Genomic DNA, 22,579 nt, shown 5'->3' with positions numbered 1-22,579 from the left:
ACAAACCACAGCCACAACCAACAATTCCAAAATTCCATTGTTTATTGTTTATTCATAAAATTCAATGCAAACTTTTTTATAATCATTAATGCTATCATTTTTTAATACACACTCTTCCAATAGAAATGTGTTAAGTAAACAATTGTATTGGATTTGGCTCAGCGGACCACATTCACAGAAGACAAACTCAACATTGAAAGAGCAACTTCCCGAAAAAAAAGAGAATCTTGCGCAGAAAACTTTGATGAAGCTTAAATGCTGGAAGGCTTAAACATGCATACACATGCATACACACGCAAAGCACCGTTAGCTAAAAACCTGTTAGGTAAAAAAAATATGTAAACGCAACTCGTTCAGCGTCAGGCAGGACACTTGAAGCCCCTTTTTTTTTTTAGTGGTAAAAGTGTGCACTAGTGGAGTTACTCCTCCATCAGCGCCCACGCCTCCTCGGCTTTCATGTAGTACTGGTTTGCCGAGCGCCCTTTCATGGCCTCCATGGCAGCTTCGGCGGCTTCTGTAAACAGGTCGCCTGCAGGGAGAGATGATGCGAGAGGTTAACGGTGGGAAAAATACCTCCACTGTCGTGGCCCGTCGTACATTTGGGGGGCTTCAGTGGGGACTAAAAGCGGAAGTCATCCCAAACATATTTTTTACAAGAATATTTTCCCAGCTGGCCCACTGGTTAAAACACGGCATTCTGATTAATTTTGCGTCCGTGGAATATAAGTTAACAGCAAAATGCACTCATTTTTAGCCATCTGTGGGGGCGGACATTTTGTCATTTCTGTCGACTGAAAATGACATCACAACTGCTCACAACGACCAATCACGGCTCAGATTCGGAACAAACAGGTCGGCCGACGTGAGACAAAATGGCCCTAGCTAAAAACAAGTCCATTTTGCTGCGTAACTCATATTGCACAAACGCAAAATTAAGAATGCCGTGTTTCAACTAGTGGGTCTGCTGGGAACGTATTCTTGAAAAAAATATGTTTGGGTTGACTTCCGCTTTAACACAATTCTTAGAAACCATCAATATGATACAAAAACATGTAACAGCAGTATTGAGCAGTTCACAATATTTATCTAATGACGACCCCCCAAAAAAAAACATTTAAATAAAATACATCATGCTCAATCGAGATGCGGATGATTGAATTCATTGATGTGCACAGATGGCCACAGACGAGTTTTGCTAGTCAGATTTGGTCGACAGAGATGACCCGCGGGCTCTACCTGCTTTCTGAGGGTCCGCCGTGAGGTTGTACCCCCCAACCATGAACATCTCGGCCTCTCTGGCCAGCAGGAGGTAACGAGGCTCGTCCTGTATGCCGTCGAACTCGCCGCCCTCGTCGTGCTCGTCCATGTTCAACGCGCCGTCGTACCAGCGGATCGCCTCCTCCCAGTCCTGCTGTCTGTCGCGATAAAAAAAGGGAGACAGTGACGTAGAATTTCCCCCAGGGGGCAGTGTCGGCAGATCTTCACACATGGAAGGCCTCTTGCCCACCTGTCTGCTGACAGATTAACTCCCGTGTCAAAAGCTCGGGCCACTGTGATCATTGACGATCTGTCGCCGGCTTCGGCAGCCTGCAGGAGATACTTGAAGCCTTTCATTCTGTTTCCGGCGTTTTCCTGAAAGCGACGCAATAACGTCAACGGTCGGGTGAGGTCAGAGGGAACAGAGACAGGAAGAGGACGTCGCACCTCCAGCTCCATGTTGGGCAGGATGTGGTGGGGCAGCTGCAGGCAGCACTGGCCGATGGCCACGATGGCCTCCAGCTCGCCGCACTGGGCCGCCCGCTCCAGGTGAAACATGGCCGAGTCCTCGTCCCACTGCTCGTCCTTCTCGCAGAAACGCCCCGCCTCGTGGTAGCGCACCATGGCCAAGTGAACCTGGACACCGGGGAACATTCAAATCGTAACAGTCAAACGTCTCTTCTGCTTATTTCCACTGTACAAGCCGGCGGTTATTTATCATCAGTAACCGGCGAGAGGCTTGATTGCGCAATCATACATCGGTGGCCGTGGAGTTATTTTGGGGACTCTTGTGGATTCTTTTTCAGAGGTGCGACTTTTCACCTTTCCCAGGATGGACTGGCCGATGCGCTTCTGCATCATCGAACCGAGTCGCTCCACCTCGGTGGCCACGCAGGAGGATCTGTGCACGTGAGCGCGGGACGAGTGGAAGAAGCTCCACTTCTCCTCTGTCAGCTGTGTGGAAAACACACACACACACACACACAGAGTTTATTGTCGACATCTCGATGGCGTCGCCGTCGAAGCGCGCGCGTTGTGAAGGGTTTGACACCTCGACTTGATCAACTTGAGGAGTGCGTATGAATGCAAAAATCACAAAAGAGGTGGGTACGGACGACAAACACATGGAAGCACACAGACGCATTCGTGTTAAAAAAAAACAGACACATGGAAACATACAAAAAAAAAACAGATTCACTCAAAAACACGCACACAGGATGAGAAGACATACAGAAACACAAATGAAACATTCAAAATTCCACACACGCTAACAATGAAACACACACATAGCACATGTGCGCACACACACGGAAACAGAAGAGGTAGTTGGTTGGTTTGACTTTTGGTTTTCTTCTATATGCAATTGGAACCAAAACCCTCATGCTGGATGTACACTACACGGACAAAAGTCTTGGGACAGGCTTTTCACGGCTCGCCTGCTTTCTGAAGCTGAGCCGTGACTGGCCGTTACCTGAGCAACTGTGATGTCATTTTCAGTCGACAGAAAGTGACAAAATGGCCGCCCCCTGAGATGGATGAAAACGGCTGGATTTTGCTGCTCAACTCATATTCCACAAACGCAACATATAATGCCGTGTTTGGACTAGTGACGGCGCATAGAATATATCTTTGAAAAAAATACATATTTGGGTTGTCTTCTACTTTAACAAGACATTTTTGAACATATTCTCAAAGCTCTTATCTGCTCTTAGCTTGACCCAAAACCTTCGCCGGCATCGTGTATTTGGCCTCAGGGTCAAAATAATGCCATGCTTTTTTTTTGCACCCAACCCAAAAAAAAATTCATCCTGGCTTTTTGAATTGAAGTTTTCTGAGCCTCTAGGGATATCAACCAGTGCCCTCTAGTGCAGTAACACAAAGGACGGGTGAAATGTGTGGAGGACAAAGATTGGAAAGAGATGCAACGGAGAGGTAGTTTGACCCCCTCCATGGTGATGATTAATTGATTACGTGTGGCACACCGGCGTCTCGTATGTTGCTTTACCCGTCTGACACTGTCCTCGTCCGACTCGGAATAATGTCTTTGGTGGTGGTGGCGGGCCTACAAGCGTTTCCAGATGAGACATGCATCATAAAAACGACTCAAGAAATGAGAAGCAAATACACAACAGCAGCAGCAGCAGCAGAAGAAGAAGCTAACGGGCTTAAAGAATGTAGAAAGAGGTCCACATTGGACCGTTTACCCCGTCTGGGTGGTCGTTGGGGTCTCCCTCGCTCCTCCTCTCGCTGGGGTAGCCGCTGTCCCCGCCGCTGTCGGACTCCTACACACAAAGACCCCGAAAATGGGAGACTTCAGCTCACTGGGCTCCGCCGTAAGGGCTGAAAAGTTCCATTTGGTACCCGGTGTTCCCCTGCGTTGTCAAGTCGTTCCTGTTCGTACATCCCGGTGAAGGATAAGCCTGAAAACATTGGACAATTTAAGTATTTTTATTTTGAAGAATTTGTTTCTGGCATACTACTTAAAAAAACATAAAAAAAAAAAAAGCGTCTTTCAAGACTTCACTCAACATACACAACTTTTTAAAAATAAAATACAGAATAATAATCTTTAGCTGACACAAACTCAAAACAGTAACTGGATTTTTATCTTGAAAACGTAAATCTCTCTCCGTCCTCCAATGTTATTTATGTCACTGCTGCGGACACGCGAGTTGTTCACATGCTGAAACTGTGACAAGGCGCATGAGTGTCATCACTCCCCCAGGCTACAAAGCTTCATTTGAAACTGTAAACACTGTCGTTCCTTTCGTACATCTTCCATAATGTAGTTGTGTGCTGCGTGGCCTTTTGTCAAATGTTTCTCACTGCTGCACCCTAGAGGCCGTTCACTGCAATTGCGCTGGCTGACGATCAGCAATTCTTTGAGATTAATGTGTCAACATCTTATTTTTGCAATTCTTAGTTACACAGTAACTTTTGAATGACTTTTATGAGTAACTGTAGTGTGATTACTTGACTTGGGCAAATTCACACATTACATGAGTTCTTTCTGGAAAAAAAAAAAAAACGGCGATAATAAAGTAACATGTTACTTTGATGATGCCGGGAACGCATTATCACCGGTTCATATACGCACCCGCCGGAGACCTGCCCATGTACGCGGGCGCCACCAGGGGGGAGCAAGGCACCGAGTCCACGTCGCTCATGCTCTCGTCCGCCGAAGATGTCTCCGACAGGCGGGACAGCAGCGGCGCCCGGCTCCCAGAGATGGTGCGGATGCGGGGGGAACCGCACTGCTCCTCGCAGCCTCTCAGCACCGTCTTTGCTGATTTCTAACAGGAGAGAAGGATAAACGTCAGGTGGGCTGACGATGACGGAAGGTGCGAGTGAGGGCTGCGAGAGCCAACCAGCAGTTTGTTGGTGCAGTCCAGCTGTTGCCTCTCGCCCGGGGACAGATCGAAAGGCGTCAGGCCCATGCTCTTGCAGATCTTGTTGCACATGTGGGAGTGGAAGAAGAGCGCCATGCCTCGCACGCCTGGCGACACCAAGGCTCCTAACGTCGCTGTGCGTGATTTCCGGAAGGTAAAAAAGTGGGAGATACATACCCAGATTCCCGTCGCCAAAGTCAGTTCCCTTTTCTGTGTGAATCTGAGGGTCGGTGTAGAGATCGCCAACGCCCTGGATGTCCACCACGATCAGCTGGTGGCCAGACCGCTCAAAGCTGAAGTGACTAAATGCCTGACGCACAAAAGACAACAGAAATTGTCACGGAAATGTTATGAGTAGGGATTAGATCGATTATCGGCAGGGCCGATTATCGGCTTCAATGTTCAGTGTTTTGCCGAATATGGGCATCGGCCTTTTTGAGAAATATGATGGCTGGTATTAAATCAATTTTAAACTGTGTTAACTTCAAGGATCTATTTCTTTAAATTTTCAGTTAACATAATAAGAGCCACCACTGACCCTGGGAAGGAACACTGCACTTTTTTTCCTTTGAAATCAAAATAAACATAAGTGAAATTTGAACATTTCTGCCATTTTGGAATTTTGGAGGACTTTATTTACTGTAGAAAACTATATGGAGATATTTTTTAAGTTTTCATTTAAATTTTGAAGACATGCTGATGACCCTGGGAGCTCCCTTTTTGTTGCAATTTATGTACATTGGCAAACATTTACAATAATAATAATTTAAAAGATAACATTATTCAAATCTGAGAATTTTTTTGAGAATTTTTGAGAAATTTTTGAGAAAGTTTTTTTTTTTAGATTTAGATTTTGCTCCAAATTTTTCTTTTTGCTGAAAATATCGACTAGACTACTAATAATCGGTATCGGCCCTGAAAAAAAAAATATCGGTCTATCTGTAGTTATTTTCAGATGAACGATGTCCATCAACTCACCTGCGGCGTCAGTCTGATGTTGTCGTCCCGCACAAAGCCCGAGTTGGAGTTGTACTTGATGTACTTGCCCTCGATGTAGTGCTCCAGGTGGAAGAGCGGCTTGCCCGGCCTCTCCGTCATCTCCACCACGCACATCTGCATGATGTCCACCTAGCCCACCAACATTTCCAGACGTTGCGGCTCGCTCGCCCGGTCCCTTTGCGGATTCATGCGATGTGGTCTCGTCTACCTGTTTGGGAGGCCTGTGGCGATTGTACTCCTCACCCCAAAGTTTGGCCTCCATCTGCAGCCGGACGTCCTCAAAGTAGACGCTCCTGTCCACCGTCTCCATGTAGCTCTTGGCCACGTAGTTGCAGGCCGTCTTCCAGTTGTGGCTGTGCGAGAAGCTGGACAGCTTCTTCCTGCGAGCCAAGACCAGCCCTTCCGTCATAATCCTTTTTTTCCCCCACTGTTTTATGCATAAATTATGCCAAAATAAGATTGAAATGAAGTCTATATGATTTTGTTCGTTCGTATCCACTAGTCTAAACACGGCATTCTGTTTAATGTTCCAATAGTGGAATATGAGTTGAGCCATCTCAGGGGGCGGCCATTTTGGAAATTGACATCGCCTGAGGTGTCAGGTAAGAACCAATCACGGCTCACCTGTTTTCTGAAGCTGGGCCTTGATTGGTTGTTACCTGAGCTCTGAGCAACTGTGATGTCCTTTTCAGTTGACAGCAAGTGACAAAATGGCCGCCAAGCTTACATTCAGGAAACCATGCCAAACATAGCATAATTCTAGTCCGCTGAATTCCAGCACAATGGTTGGGTCTGGAAGTCTACATGCAAAACCTTAAGCATTTTTCTGGGGGTAGATTCACGCCTTGTAAGGACCAGCACACAAACACACACACACATTAGAACACCCCAAGGAAACAGTTGTACTTACGTTCTGAAGCACTCCCTCATGGCTCCTCTCCCAAATGGCTGTGATCAAGATAAAGATATTCAGTCTTTAAAAAAAAAAAAAGTACTTTGCAACAATGTCTTTCCTCAGTACGTGATGATACCTGTGCAGCCATCTTGATGTGGACCCGGTCTTGGGCCCACTCGCCTGTGATAGCATTATACCTGCAATGCATTCAGATTTTTTTTAATGCTAGTGTACAAAGAGCAATATTTTATACTAGCATACTGTATATTTACAAGTGATGTTTATAAATCCATGTCATTTTATAAAGTTTTGTTTTTCTACATTTTTTTTAATTGCATTTTTTTAATAAATGGGGAAAATCGTATTCGTTAAAAAAAAGCTGATGCAGAAAATATCTGACTGAAAGCATCAAGTATAATTTATCCTAAAATAAGCTGTTTATAATAAAAAAAAAGGGATGAATTCTATATTACAGCAGGTGCAGTAAATGTCTGACTATACTGGAAAATGAGGCATCCAATATTTTATTTTGAATGCAGGAAAGGGCCAAGTGTAAGGCAAAACAGCTGCAGTGAATATTTTCTTCTTTTTTTTTTAAAGCAGACACTTAAAAAGGCTGACTAGAATGGAAAAAAAAACTTAACTTATTTAAAGCATAAGCTGGAAAAAAAATTGTGACTAAAATGGGATGACTCTGCATTCAATATTACCTTTTTTTGTTAAGCAGATGCTTTAAATGACAATAATTGAGAACATTCGACATTCAAAATGGCTGCCTAGAACGCACAACGGCTGTACTGTGGTCACTATTTTACAAAATGAAGCAGATGCAGAAAACTGCCGTCTTGAATGAAAAACGTCTGTGTTCAATACTTTGAAACGACAACTCAGCAGCGTAGTGCTTTTAAGTCATAAACATGTCAAGCGTCTTTCCTTTTAACGTCAGGCGCTTGCACACACGTGACCTTTGACTCGTGACTCAATCCAGACCAAAAAAAAAACAAAAATTTAAACCCATCACAAATCAGTCCTGACCGCAGCATCCCTTTGTTGTGCTCACTCCATTAAGCAAGTCAAGTACTGCATTCTCTCCAAGTTAATCTTTGCCTCCCCTCCGTGTACGCATAGCACCTGGTTAGCGTGCCTGTTTGTCTTGGCCCTGGTGTGCGCTTCAGAATGAAGGCGCGCCGCTCAACTCGACACACATTTCAAGTCCTGTTTTTGCCTTACAAACCACATCAGGCCGGGAACACAATGTACTGTTTGGCTCCGTGCTACTAAAGTGGGCAAAAAGAAGAGGAGGATGAGGAGGAGAGTAAAATTAGCACATGAATAGCCGCCACCACTCCCTCCACTGCTCTCTCGCTCTCTCTCTCTCTCTCTTTCTCTCTCTGCGGCTTATATAAGTGATTCAATGTGAACCGTGCACTCAGCGAAATAAACCCCTCCTGCATTGTGCGCCTGCCAACGGCGTTACGTGGCGTGTCCGAGGCAGATGTGAGCGAGCGCTTCAGCTTCCCGCGCCCAAACGCAACAGTCAGCAGGCAAACAGGCACAGTTGAGCTGCTGTTTTTTGACCGACAACTAGACCGGGGGTTCAATGGCGGGTTCGTGGGAACAACAAGTTTAAACTTGTTGGACTCAATGGAACTTAACACAGGGCACAGGGATTACAAGTTATTATCATAGCAGTTGTTAGCAGGGATTATCATTACTGTCATCGGTTATAGTTACGCCTGTTTAGAGCCAATTAAACTGGACCTACACAACTTTTATTTAACAATCTATTTCCAAACCACACTACCATAAATGATAGTGCTGTGTCACTTTTTTTTTTTATCAATCGGTAAATGCGCGCCATTCATTTGCTGTTCACACAGTGATACGCAAGACCACTCTCTTCTCATATTACACCCTAAAAACAGTTGAGTTAAAAAGAACACCATTTTGGGTCAAAAAAAGAGCCGATCCGCTGCTTGGGTCAACTTTCTTTCAAAAAATGGGTCGTTTTGTACAAAGAAGGATCGGTCCATTTTTGACCCAAAATGGTGTTATTTTTAACCCAACTGTTTTTAGAGTGTAGTTCTAAGAATGTGAAAAGGAAGAAGGTCAGTGGAGCAACTCTATTTTTGCGTTCACATTGTGCATTTGGTCCATTCATTTCCTGTTCACATGGTTACCAAAATGACACATGACAAAACCAGATGAGATTGTTCTCTTCTCCTTTTGCTCGTGAGAACGTCAACAGGAAGAAGGTGGGAGAAAGGGGATTCATGAGGAAAACGATTGTCGATTTGGATTCGAAAACCGACCGAAGGTTGCTCGTGTGAGAGCTCAGTTTGGGTCGTTTCAAAGGTGTCTGAACTGGTTTATGTGTTAGTTTGGATAAAATAGTCACATCATCCTTATAAGGAGTGAAAACAAATGTTTTCCGGTTAAAGACACACCACCGATACTGTGGTCAATACAGGAGATAAGCACGTGTAAACAAGATGATACAACTCAATGTCTAGACCTTGACTAGCCGCACAAACACGTCTAAATGCAGCCTAAGGTTCTTCCCACCTGTAGCGCAAGCAGGGTTCGGTTTCTTTGTCCTCCAGGTGAAATTCAGCCCAGGGGTCCGGCATGGCTTTGGCCTTTATGATGGCATTTTTCCACGTCTCCTTTTGTAACAAACACATTGAATTAATTTTAAAAACTGAAATGAGCTTTCTTGTTTTTTTTTAATGAAAAATGGTCTTGGGCTCAGAAAAAGCATTGAAAATGAATTTGAAAAAATTATGACGACAAAAAAACAATGCAAACATTTATGTTTAGACTTCAATAAAGAGAATAGAATTCAATCGTTAATTTGTAAATGTGTGCAAAAAATGGCGTAACCTTTCCCCATTGAAAGCGTGCAGCAAAAAATTAAGTCATTTCCTTTTTCTGAAACAAATAATTCATACTTGAAATGTTTGGTTAGGGTTGAAGTGGTTTGAAAAGACTGACTTAAGTGGATGAATATTAATGAGTCACTTTTTTTTTGTTTTTTTTATAATTATTATTAATCGGCTTAATGAACTGAGGGACACGCCAATGTAAAGTTGGATGACACGCCGCATGATGTCTCGTAGTCATCTGTAGCAACCATGTCTGAAAATAACTTCCTTAAGCGGGCGGGGTTGGTCGTCCTTCTTGTCAAGTAAATTTATCCTTTACCGCCCGGGGATTTGCGCACGTCTCCCTCGTACGCTGCCACGTTCGCTAACTAACTAGTAAATGTCTCGCACAAATTCACACCTCTCGGGTGAAAAGTGTCACAAAACATGACCCACGTGGAACTGCAAAACGGTGAATGTGCACTTACGAGCCACAACATTAGGTATGCCTGCACAAGGGTTAGAAAAGTTTGGGATTTTAGAGCAGGTTTCGTTAGTTTTTATTTTTTCAAAAATGCTTCGTTTTAGTTTTCATTAGTTTTAGGGTTTTTTTTTTCAATATATGGAGTATTTGTTGAGGGTAAGATTAAAAAAAAAAATTTTAAAAAAAGGTCACTGAGTGTTGTATAATCAATTAAAGTAAACTCCAATTTTCAAATGACCGTTTGACCCTCCTTCTTCTGTACGAACGTGCAACAATACCAAAATAAATAGATGTAAAACAAACTTCAAAAGCTCATGTATGTAATTAAAGATGAAAACAAAACACATTTTCACTATAATTATAGTTAGTTTTACTTTGTTTTCTAAATGTTCGTTTTTGTTTTTCTTTCATTTCGTTAACAAAAACGTTTTTTTCAATTTTAGTTAAAAATTTGTTTTATTTGTTTTCATTGACTATAATAACCATGTGCTGCGCATTCAAATTTTGAAGAAACAAAAAATAGATTATAATTCTGCGGACTATTCTTGCCGCTGTTCACGCTCACTTGTGAACATCACATCTTGCGCAGGTGTACCTAATGAAGTGTCTGCGAAATGTTCCAAAACATACACCACGGAGATGAATAGAACAGAAAATAGAAAGGTTTGAAAAAGGTTACAGTTAAAGTGAAAAAGGCATTCCAAAACAGTGACGGAAGGTGGGAAATATGATAAGCAGTGAAAGGGACGGTACAGAAAAGTAATTTAAGTGGCATAACATACCCGTGCACTCTCAGACAAAACGTGGTACGAACCTTCCGCCAAATGCTCTGTTTGATTCTATGTGGGGAAAAGGTGAAGAAAATGCACCACTTTTCATCAGCACAGCACATGATGCAACAAGACAAACTATAATGCTTCGGCAAAGCTACACACACTCGAAACTAATTTTTGTTCCCAGTGACAAAAAAGTCCCATTGAAAACGATTAAAGATGCCATTTTTAATACCAGCTTTATTTTAACAAACTGATTTCAATTTGAACTAGTGAATTGTTGTCCAACAGATGGCGCTACTTTTTCCCCATTCAAAGCATGCAGCAAAAATGATGTAGTTTGGCTACAAATTATTTTCACAGCAGTTTTGTGGATTTTTTTTGGGGACAAATGAGGGTGGATATTTAAGGGACCGCTTAGGATTCAAGACATATGACGAGGGCGACGCCTCCTCACCTTGTACAAGAATTCTGTCTTGGGCAGCGAGTTGGAAAGCTGGCGGTTGTTGACCAGGTTCTGCATGTAATGGCAGATGTCTCGGACGGGGTCGTCCAGGATGGAGCAGATGAAGGCCTCGTCTTCCTCGCCGTCGTCGTCGTCGGTGAGCGAAGACACCCGCTGCTTGGGCGCGCTTCTTTTGTCCGAAGACCTGCTGCCGCTACCCTCTTCCTCCATGCTGAACATCAGCTCATCCTCCATTGTGTTCGCTGGTGTGCTAAAAAAAAAAAAAAAAAAAAAAAAAAATGACAGAAGGCGACATGATTGGCAGTGTGGGAACAGCGGCCAGTACCCCTGTAACACTGACGAAAGATACAGAACTGTACTTATTAATATTGTTTTAACTGATGCAATCATTTGTGTTTAGGATTTAGATATAGCTTAATGGTTTTTAATTGTTAATTGAGGATAAGCGGCTCGGATAATGGATGGGTGATGGGTGTTTATTAATGCACCTTTTCACCTCTTCTCTTTCCCACATTCAAAGCATGCAACAATAATTTTAAACTTTGTTTTCAGCAAGGGTGCCTCGCTACTGAAATGAAATTCATGTCCAGCTTCATAGGTCTTTTCTCAAAGTCTCCTATTTCAGGAATAAAAAAAAAAAAAATCATATTTGATAGCTTAAGTACATATTTATAGCAGTTTGGAGGACACGTTTTTACCCTAAGTGGATATTTTAAAGGGCACATTTGGTGTTGTAACATTATCATTGTGTGTCAGTGTGTCATTAACATTTCTCCATTGCAGGAAGGCTGTAGCCATGATTCGAACGTGAACCTCAGAACTGTAACGCAACCGTGCTTACTAGTACCCACTAGTCCACACTGTCGTACCATGCTGCACGTCAATTACAAGCTGATTCTGCATGTTTTGAATGGTGTGCTGCAGCTGGGACAAAAGTGGACCATGCTTGTCATGGATGCACTATATTCGATTGCAGCAATCTGCAAAGGGAATCTCCCACCCTACTCCCCTTTTAACAAGCATCAAACTTCATCTAATACGATATGCATGCGCTAAATAAACCTACCAAACCTGTAGCTTGACACTTTGTGACGGGCGTGTGGACAAACAAACGCTCTCCTCTTGAGTCGAACGAAACACTTTTTTCTTGGCGACAAGATGTCACGCAGTTTGACGACTTCTCCCTGATGGATCGCTCTCCGCCTCTCCAGCGAGTCCTGCGGGTCCCGAGGCAAGCGGTTCGATGGGATTTGTTTTCGCAACGGTTCCACCAGTCGCCACACCGATGTGGACCGTTGGCACGTAACAACAGCGTTCCGTGGCAGCTCCGCCCCACACGGTCTGCAGCCTTTTTGGGCTATCGGAAATATCAAAACAAACGCCCCACGGAGAGGCCCGAGTGCAGGAGAGAGAACAGAGACGCAAAATATAAACAAACAAACAAAAAAAAAAAACAATACACGTAATTTAAATCACAATGAAGACAGTAAAATAAACATATTTGATGTACTTTAGTCCAACGTGACACTTTTGAACACATACCGTCACGGAGAAATTTATAAATTACAATCCGGAAAAGGCTTGTGAATGCAGCGACTTGTGCTCCCAACTGTGTTGCGGAAATGCTCGCAATAGTAAACATGAAAGCCTACTTTATAGCCAAACAATTGTGGTACTTTTGCAGTTAATCGTCTTTTCAAAGCCATTTTCAAGAAAACCCTTTAAAACGTCACGTCCTCCCTCGACATCATCATTTATGAGACAGACTCCATTCGTCTCGGCCTAGCTGTCGCCTTGCTGCTGCTTTTAGGACCCGCTGATTCGACACATAAAGATACGCCAACAATGTGCAACAAAAGTCACAATACAAATTAGGATCCACGCGTGTTATTGGTCAATTTTGACTATCCGAATATCTTGCGGCATAGTATTTTTGTTGATACTACTAAATATATATATTTCCAGTCAGACTAACCACGGTAGCGTGGCCGAGTGGTCTAAGGCGCTGGATTTAGGCTCCAGTCATTTCGATGGCGTGGGTTCGAATCCCACCGCTGCCAGTATGTTTTTCTTTACTTATCAAACAAATGTTTAAAAAAATAAATAAAGAAGCAACACATCTAGGCATGCAAATTTGCAAATTAATTCGAAATAACTAAGCAAATACTGAATAAAAAAATACAAATAAATCAGAATTGCATTCATTTCATTTTTTATTATTCATTTATCTCATTTACTAATTTGTTAATTGATTCATTCATTTGTCAATTATGAAACAAAAACATTTTGTAAAAGTTTTACAAAATGATTTCAAATTATATTTTATCATTTACAATGAATCAATCACCAAATCACACAATGAGCTCAATTAATTAAAAAAATATATATTACAATATATAAATGTTCCCAAGTTTCTCCAGTTGTGCTTGTCTTTGAAGAGATTCTCAAGATAAGACACTTTGCAAACCTATTACAAGCCCCTCTGTTGTTTATTCTCCAAGCACTGACGGGTGACAAACTGCAATTTCTTGATGGCCAGCTGCGTGTCTTTGGGTGATATCCCGAGATGCCACACAGCTCTCACAGAATTGCCAAAATGAGGGTACATGAGGACTTGTATGCCTTGCCCGAGCGCCTCCTCTTCCCCATCCCCGACTTGGGCCATGCGGTCACAGAATTCCGCCGGATTCAAGGCGGGGTCTTGGATTTGAAAACGCAGCATGTTTGTCTCCACAGCCGCCATGTCCACGGCAAACAGAGGCGGCTCGCACGTTTGCAAGGCTGTTAAGAGGAAAAACAGGCCAGCTGTTATGATGGCGACAAAGAATAGGACTAGACGCGGGAACTCAAAGACACCTCGAGCGAAGGTTCTCGCATTGTCGTGATCTTCCTGTAGTCTTTCGACCATGTCCAGCAAAGACACTTTCCCCGCTGCCGCCAGTATGCCGGCCTGCCGCATCCCGCCACCTAGAGCTTTACGGCACCTCACCGCCCGGGAGATGAAATCTCTGGGTCCAGCTAGCATGCTTCCCACCGGGGCGCCCAGTCCCTGTTAAACACACACACACACACACACACACACACACACAACTACCATAATTTCCTGTGAATAATATGCCCCCCATCAATCACTCTTAAAGCGCAAGTCAACCCAAACAGATTTTTTTCAAGAATATGTTCTGCAAGCCCACTAGTTGAAACAAGGAATTCTGCTAAATATTGCGTTTGTGGAATAAGAGTTAATCTACTCGTTTTTAGCCATCTCTGGGGGCGGCCATTTTGTCACTTCTGTTGACTGAAAATGACATCTCAACTGCTCAGGGCTCAGGTGACGACCAATTACGGCTGACCTGTTTTCTGAAGCTGAGCCGTGATTGGTCATTAACTGAGCCCTGAGTAGTTGTGATGTCATTTTCAGTCGACAGAAATAACAAAATGGCCGCCCCCTGAGATAAAAAAACAGGTGTATTTTGCTGCTTAACTCATATCGCACAAACGCAATATTAATCAGTGGGCCTGCTGGGGACATATTCTTGAAAAAAAAAAGCTTTTTTTTTTTCTCTGAACTTGTGTATAATAACGTCCTACATGTCAACAAAAAATCATGTAGTGAAGTATGTCACCTTGGATAGACACACGCTAACAGTGTGCGTGTGCTGCAGTATGACCGCTGCCGGCACCCCCAGCGCCACGGCAGCGTTCATCAGGCGCGCGCCATCCATGTGCACCGACAGGCCGTGTTTGTCGGCCAGGGCTCGTAACTTTGGAGAGGAGGACGCAAATGTGGACGTCAAGGAGGTAACTGCTAACCAAAACAGAAGCTCTCCCACTTGCGGTTTCGTAAAGAAACGTGGCCACTACATGGGCTCACAAACCTCCTGCAGGAAGCGGAGCGGCATGACACGCCCTCCCTGTATGTTGTGCGTGTTCTCCACGCAGATGAGGCGCGAGCGGGGGTAGTGGGGGTCCGGGTAGCCGTGGCGAATCTTGGACTCGAGGACGTCCAGGTCCAAGGTGCCGTCGGCGAGGGTGGTGGCTGTGGTGGCGTGGACGCCCGCCAGCTGTGTCAACATCAACATGAAACATCCATGTCGTAAAAAAAAATACAATGTATATTGCATATACTGCATATAAACATATACAGTATACACATACACACACACTGTATATGCTTTGATGTATACATTTCACCTGCGCGCTGCCTCCCTGCTCGTAGATGTGCAAATGGGATAGGTCTCCTACGATTATCTCATCGTCGCGCTCCCTGCAGTGCACCATCACTAGTGTGACCAATGCACAACGCTCATTTCAACCACAGCCCCACCCCAAAAAATAAATATTTGAGATGAATGTGTTTCGAGTTACCTGCGATGAGGTTGCTCATCGTTCCCGAGGGGACAAACAGCGCTGCCTCCATTCCAAACATGTCAGCTGCAATCTTCTGCAACTCTGCAACCAAGAGGCAAATATGCTTTGCTTTTTTCTTCATGGTAATATTAGTTATGCATTGTATTAGATTGTGCTAACTTTGGCACTAGAATAATAAGCACAAGATTAAAGGTTTAGTTACAAACTTCAAAAAGGAAACACACTATTCCAAGCTATGATCTTGTCCATCACATCATGGATTTTATGTTTTTGCACGGTTTTAAAAATGTTACTTTTAATTGTATAACAATGCATTCAATAAAAACTAAAATATGAATTGAAGTATATACATGCATTCATTTTCAATAATTGCATTTAATAAAAAATAAATACAATGTAAATTTAAAATGTGTATTTTTAAAATGTATATTCAACATGGAATATTTGTAAATATTAAAACCTTTAATGAATGTCTTTTTCAAAAGATTTATATCATACAATAAATTTAGAATGATTTGAATAATATCATTATGAATAACATAGTGAATAATAATATCATATGAATAATAATATGATTTGAATATAATAAATTCAGGATTCAAAACTTTCAAATTTGAATAATTTTATTTGTTTTAATAAATGAAATCAGTAAATCACGCTTGTTTTGCTATTATTTACATAACAATAAAAAAAATACTTTGATAGAGTAAAAAATAAATTAAAAGAAATTCAAATGAATGATTTTCTTTTTCTATAATTTTATTCAATAATAATAATAATAATAAAAAACGAATTTCATTCAATATAACCCAAACAGCAAGGCCCGTTTCAGTTTTTGCAAAAATAATGGTTGAACGCACAAGACAAAAGAGCGACTTGTGCAATGAGGCACTGAGTTGCAGCTACTGCTCGATACTTGCAGGTTAACATGCTAACCAAACAACTAACCAACTCGTAATTGGACGTTACCGTTCACTGTGGGGTCTTCGCCCATCACATCGTCTCCGACTTCGGCCTCGGCCATGGCCCGGCGCATCGCTGCTCCGGGTTTGGTCACCGTGTCGCTGCGGAGGTCCACAACCCGAATATGAGCCGCCCGGCCAGATTCGGTAAGTCGGGAGCTCCCGCTTTTGTAGTAACTTCTTTTGCCGGCATCTCGTCGAGCGACAACTCGACCCCATATATGAAACTTGGTACAAAATGTTTTGAGGGACATGGTATCGATGCGGATCAGCTTGGCAGTGAACTTTGGATCGATTGCATCGATAATCATTGACTTGAAAGCATGCAGGACGGTTAATGGATGACCGAATAATTGGTCCACATTGCACGGGTCAATATTGTCCACTGGGTGGCGCCACATGCAGATTATTACACAAACGGTACAGTTACACAGTACTGTACACGTATGTAATTGGTAATATTGTATTATACAAAATATTATGATATTTTTGAAAATAAAATAATTGTAGCCCAAGGTTAACATAATGATAATAGTACTAATAATGCAAAAACACGAATACTTATATCATAGAATGTATTGTGTAATAATCAGGACTTGGAGTCAATGCGTATAAATTTGATTCTGGTCATATAAAAATAGATACACATATTCTTCTAAATATTTTCATTTTACTTTGAATATTTTTATTTAATTTTTTGCCTTCAAGGAAAGTAATGCGGTTGTGGCGTTGGCTCCCGAGCGCCCACTATTGACCATCTGACATTGCCACACACACACACACACACACACACACACGCACACACGCACACGCACACACACCGACACTCTTGCATGCTGCACATGTCAAAATATCAGCTGGCGTGGGACTCGTGAATCTGCTGGATCAAATTCCAGTCACACACACGCACGCGCACGCACTTCCCACTCTTGTGTGATTGTAATCACTTGATAAGCGTGTGTGCGCCCGCATGTGCGTGTGTGTTTGTGTGCAGTGCCAGTAAGCGTGTCTGCTTGTAATGTAATGGGCCATCCAGCTGCGTGACGCTCACACACTCGAGTCTTTGTGGCCAGCGTCTTCCATGGCACACAGAGAAAATATTGAATAAGGCAGAAATGAAGCAGGAGAAATATTGACCCCTTTCTGGGAAGAAGCAGTGAGGAGGCGGCAACGCCTTTCCAATAACCATAAAGCCTGCCGGGGGCCCGAAATAGCCCCCGCCCCCCCCCCCCCCAACCCCCCTCCGCCTCCCAACACACACACACACACAGCCCAATCCCTCTTCATTGCTTCTCTTTTACCATCACTTGTTCCACAAAAGCAGGTGTTTATGGGAAGTCTTCACACACACGCATACAAACACATTGAGGAAAAGATGCTCTTAGCTTAAAAGGTGTTGACATCAGTGCTCGAGACATAGCTCACATCTGGTTCACATTAAGCCCCCCATCGACCCAGCCCTCCTCGTTCATGTCACTCACACGCACACACGCACACAAACACACACGCTTTTGCAGGGTACTTCCCAAAGTGGCATAAATCAGCATGTCCCACCCTGGGAATGTGTCACCCGTCCAGTAAAGTGTGGACAAAAGTATTGGGACATCATGACAGAAAGTCTGCATTTTGCAACCAGGGCAATCGTTGCAAGCCGCACCTGTGATTGGTTGGTTACATCCTTTACTCTTCGATTGGTTAGTCCGCATGTCGTTCACTAAATCATTACACAGAGCGTCAGTCATTGGTCGATGATGTGACGCAATCTTAAGCTTCACGCGTAAAAGTGGTCAGTCGACCTCGGTGTTTTCCAACCTTTATTTATGTTTTCAGACCGATTTAGGGAAATTGGATAATCGCTCACAGGCATGTCAATGATTCCAAAAAAACAGAACACAAAGGGGTTTTTTTTTCGAACCTCTTCCCACAAATCTGATGCATAAAAATGACTGACATTTCACTTAATTAGAATACAAATATTCCACTAGATGGCAGAAGGTACAATTACCCAGTGTCTCCACATGTTGCCGTTCACACAACAGAATAACAGCTTTGTGTTCAACTAAACAGGCCCAGATTTCACACATCAACTTGTAAATAAATCGAGACGATGATTATTTCACTGTGTATATTTGTGTGACAGTTTTGTTTTTGGTGGTTTGCTGTTGGATTTTTCCCCCCCCCCCCCCAACGTAAAATATGCGCCTTGGCTCAATAATGGTTGAGTAACACTGCATTATAGTTTATCCGAATCCTAGCGGTGATGAATGGCTGCTCGTTTGCGGTGGGACAAAGGGATGAAAAGTGTTTCCCCAGAAGCTTTGAAATGTTTTCCTTGCAACTACTTATCCATCACTTCAAGAGAAAGAAGCATTTGGTGTCAGCTTCGTGAATCATCTTCCAGGAAGTGTCCCCGGGCCTCCGCCAGAATCAAGGTTAACCTGACCTTGCAGATTCCAGCCGCTCCTTCAAATCGTCCTCCCTCGCTCAGTCATCTGCCACCGAGTGGCCCGTCACGCTTCATGCAGTCGTTCGCTCGCCAGACCTGCACTTCACCCCTTCTGTCACCTCCTTTTCACTCGTCTTCTTCATCGCTCTTACCCCCACATCGTCGCCCTCCCTCGCTTTCTCTCTGGGAAGTCACGTGACTTCTCTGAAGCTGAACCCTATAAACCAGCAGTACTTGGGGGGCTCAGTGTCTATACCGCGCTGTGATTGGCTCTTCGTATGCTGCACGCACACACACACACACACACACACAGAGGACCCCCTGTTTTCCACTAACGGGAACACGAAGCGTGGCCCCCTCGCGTTAATGCAGAAGAAAGGGAGGAGGAGGTAAATAAAAGTATTCCGACTGGGAAGCGCTGTTTGTTTTCATCCACTCGAAACTCCCGTTGCGGCCAAAGTTCACACACACGAAACGATCGGGAAAAAGTACCACTTTGCGAACCCGAAGCCGCATAAATTGACACAAAACATTCCAGGTCTGTAGGAGATGTGCGGCGGTTCTTTGATTGTTCCGCCAACACTGCCAGCGATGAGACGATTACCGCCACCAAGCGCGGAAAAACCTCAGAATGGCATTTCGGCAGAAACTTGAGTTCGACACCGAAGCTATGGTGACAGTGAATTTGACAACAAGCAGCAGTTTGGCAGATAGTGAACAAGACTTCAAAAAGAGGCCAAAATGCTTCGTGCTTCAAGTGGTTTACTGCCACTTTACTTTAAAACTAGACAATGCAATTTCTGGAGAAATTGCGTACGAAGGCTGAAAGACGGAATGAAATGACACGGAAGGATTTGGAATGAAATGGATTGATATTCAATGATGTGGAATGATATATAATGGAGATAGACCGATAAGCTTTTTTCAGGGCCGATACCGATTATTAGTAGTCAATCAGGCCGATAACCGATATTTGGAGCCGATATTCATTTGCGGTAAAAAGGAAAATATTGGCATCAAAATCGAAAGAAACATTTACTCTTAACTTTGTTGCAACCTCTTTAAGCATGTTTATTGAACAATGTTTCAGGTTTGCATAATGTTGATTTTTTTTTTTTTTAATTAATCGATCCAAAAATGTAGAAACTACAGAAGAATGGTTAATTTAACTAAACGAATAGGATTAGGTCCAACTTAATATATTTGTATTGAATAAACTCAATTTATTTAGGGTAGTACCGTTTATTTATATAAGTTCGGTCTAGTAAAATTAACCTAGGTAAAATTCACAGCTACAATTAATTTTGGGTTTGATATTTGACATCTTGAATGTGTTTTCAATTTCAATCAAGCCGATATCGACATTTTATCGACACCTCTATTGATTATCGTAAAGTACCAAGATACTATGAAGATTGAGATATGATACCATCGGGCAAAATAATGTGATGATATGACATTGTGAGCCATTTTGTTGAAAATAAAATAAAGCAAGGCAAGACAGTCAAAAATAATAAGGAATAACGCGGTTTGAGTGAGTGCGGTCGCGCAGTGACCGCAGCGAGCTGCAGGTCAACACTTGGCGGCCGTACAATAACGCGCGCATTCAACTATACAGTCTGTGCATGCTTACCATATGGTTTTTATTGATCCACATCCCTATTATACCCCACTCGCCTCCCTCACTTTCTGTGCGCAGTGATGGCGCTGAAGGAATGATGGAATGCTTGGAGGGTAAATCTCTGCTTTCCTGGAAGCCGCTCTGGCTTTATCAGAAGCGGCTGTGACAATATTGGCGCTGATGGGCCGGCCCAGAACGTCTTTCCTATAAGCGCTGATCGGCCAACAAAAAAGCCTTCCTGGAAGAAACAATCAGCAAAGCCTCTTCCTGGAAGAGCAGCGCCGGAGCGCTCGTCGCAGGGGCGCGCTCAGAGTAGCCCCCTTTCGCATCGTCTTTTACAACCGCGCCAGCTTCGGAGTTCACAGAGCGATATTGGGGGTTTTTTTCCCAAAATTTTCACCTATCTAACGCATTTTAAACACAGGCAATGATTATATTGACGTCTTTAACCGCCATCAAGTGTGAAATTAACGAAGTAAATCTTTAAATGGATTAACTCGTTCTTCGCCATCTCCGGGGGCGGCCATTTTGTCACTTCTGTCGACTGAAAATGACATCACCGCTGACCTGTTTTATGAAGCTGAGCCGTGATTGGTCCTTACCTCAGCCCTGAGTGGTTGTGATGTCATTTTTCGTCAGACAGAAATGACAAAATGGCCGCCCCGAGATGGCTAAAAACGGGTGGATTTTGCTGCCTAACTCATATTCCACAAATGCAATATTAATCAGAATGATGTGTTTAGACTAGTAGGCACATGGGAACATATTCTTGAAAAAAATGTTTGGGTTGATTTCCACTTTAAGTAATCAACATACTGTATTTGTGAAAATGTATGTGAATAAGCCGTTACGCACTTCCACCCAACTGTGACCTAACGGTAAAAAACAATATTTTTTTTTCCAGTTGTGCTGCGTTTGTTGACAAAAGTCAAGCTGGTCGCCACCCCTCGCCCACCTCCGAAAAAATGAATCATGGTGGAAAGAGTCTGTCTGGGTGCGTGAGATTGGACGAAAAGGATGCAAGGCCGAATATTCCACAAGACTGACACCGTATGCGGGGAACTTGAGTCACAGCTGAGCTCTTTTGCGCGTTAGACTTCATGCGCTCTTTCGCTTCTTGGAAGTTTTTGTGAGGAAAAGAGGAAAGGAAACTATCTTTCGGTGCATTCCGGCTTTTTGTTCACTCGCAAAATGCATTCAGGGCATGAAAAAACGTCAAAGGGTTTATGTATGTTGTGTTTTTATGATATTTTTATTTGATCATTTTACCATTTGCATTTTGTAATATTAGGCACTCAGTTTTTATTTTAATTGTATGATGAATTTATTATTTATTTGAATTTGCTTTTTTACATTTTATTTTGCTCTGTTTTATTTCAATTATTATTTTTAAATAGGTATCATATCATATCAGTATTTTTTAATATTTGGATCCAATTTTTACATTTTCTTTTAATTGCATTAGTATTGCATTTTATTTTTCACTTGTCGTTTAATTTAGCTGTTTTTTTTTTTTATTTTATTTTAATGTTGAATTTAAGTTACATTTCAAATTTGTATTTTTATAGCTCATGTCAAAGTTTTTTCTTTTCCATCCATTTTTATTTGTATGGACACTTTTTTTTTTTTTTTACTTTGTTTTTGTCCTTGATAGGAAATAATGGAAATTGAAAGACCATTCTGGCCTCAAACTATGGCAACCATAAAAACGTGTTACTTTTTTAGTAACATTGTATGCTCGACTTTGGTCAAATGTCACACATCAACATGTTTTCCTTGAGTTACTGCCTTTTCCCGACATGACTTTCGTCAAGATTTCTGATTGGCGACCTAGCGGTTACCAAGCCTTGACCTTGCACAACATTTGCATGTGGACAATTGGAGTGGAGTCACATCGGTGCTTGTGTGTGTATGTGAGTGTGTGCGTGACAGTGTTTATTATGTCACTAAGTGTGAGAGTGTGTGTGTGTGTGTGTGTGTGTGCGTGCGTGCCAGGAATACTCATCATAATGACTTTTACATCATTTCTCCGCAGCTGAAGGCTTTTTTTTGCGT

General features: G+C 42.8%; 2 protein-coding genes and 1 non-coding gene across 5 annotated transcripts; 1 reads left to right on the top strand and 2 right to left on the bottom strand.

Moving 5' to 3' along the window:
- Nucleotides 1-24: 24 nt before the first annotated feature.
- eef2k (eukaryotic elongation factor 2 kinase) lies at nucleotides 25-12,913 on the bottom strand. Of its 3 annotated transcripts, XM_086017254.1 has the most exons (20): nucleotides 12,670-12,913; nucleotides 12,194-12,484; nucleotides 11,119-11,377; nucleotides 10,671-10,727; nucleotides 9,106-9,206; nucleotides 6,677-6,737; nucleotides 6,556-6,593; nucleotides 5,854-6,025; nucleotides 5,625-5,774; nucleotides 4,824-4,956; nucleotides 4,626-4,753; nucleotides 4,355-4,550; nucleotides 3,619-3,677; nucleotides 3,462-3,539; nucleotides 3,263-3,319; nucleotides 2,080-2,211; nucleotides 1,705-1,893; nucleotides 1,508-1,632; nucleotides 1,237-1,415; nucleotides 25-529 (listed from the first exon to the last, which is right to left on the bottom strand). In XM_086017254.1, exons 3-20 carry the CDS (start codon nucleotides 11,359-11,361, stop codon nucleotides 420-422), a joined length of 2,208 nt encoding a protein of 735 aa, XP_085873380.1. In that variant the 5' UTR covers nucleotides 11,362-11,377; nucleotides 12,194-12,484; nucleotides 12,670-12,913; the 3' UTR covers nucleotides 25-419. The 3 variants fall into 3 exon arrangements, with proteins under 3 accessions (XP_085873380.1, XP_085873381.1, XP_085873383.1); XM_086017255.1 differs by having other exon boundaries at nucleotides 12,194-12,913; XM_086017257.1 differs by lacking the exon at nucleotides 3,263-3,319.
- A 192-nt stretch (nucleotides 12,914-13,105) lies between these two features.
- On the top strand, nucleotides 13,106-13,187 carry trnal-uag (transfer RNA leucine (anticodon UAG)). Its single transcript has one exon. It is a non-coding gene; the product is annotated as a tRNA-Leu (tRNA).
- A 135-nt stretch (nucleotides 13,188-13,322) lies between these two features.
- Nucleotides 13,323-16,777, bottom strand: tha1 (threonine aldolase 1). The gene is made up of 7 exons (XM_086016864.1): nucleotides 16,465-16,777; nucleotides 15,493-15,576; nucleotides 15,319-15,407; nucleotides 15,003-15,188; nucleotides 14,751-14,888; nucleotides 13,984-14,176; nucleotides 13,323-13,908 (listed from the first exon to the last, which is right to left on the bottom strand). The coding sequence occupies exons 1-7, from the start codon at nucleotides 16,766-16,768 to the stop codon at nucleotides 13,598-13,600; spliced, it is 1,305 nt and encodes a 434-aa protein (XP_085872990.1). The 5' UTR covers nucleotides 16,769-16,777; the 3' UTR covers nucleotides 13,323-13,597.
- Between the last annotated feature and the right edge of the window lie 5,802 nt (nucleotides 16,778-22,579).

Source organism: Filicampus tigris, chromosome 19 (genome assembly GCF_054856515.1).
Source record: "Filicampus tigris isolate MCC_2025a chromosome 19, RoL_Ftig_1.0, whole genome shotgun sequence".
NCBI classification, from domain to species: domain Eukaryota; kingdom Metazoa; phylum Chordata; class Actinopteri; order Syngnathiformes; family Syngnathidae; genus Filicampus; species Filicampus tigris.
This window is presented reverse-complemented; position numbering and strand designations above follow the sequence as displayed.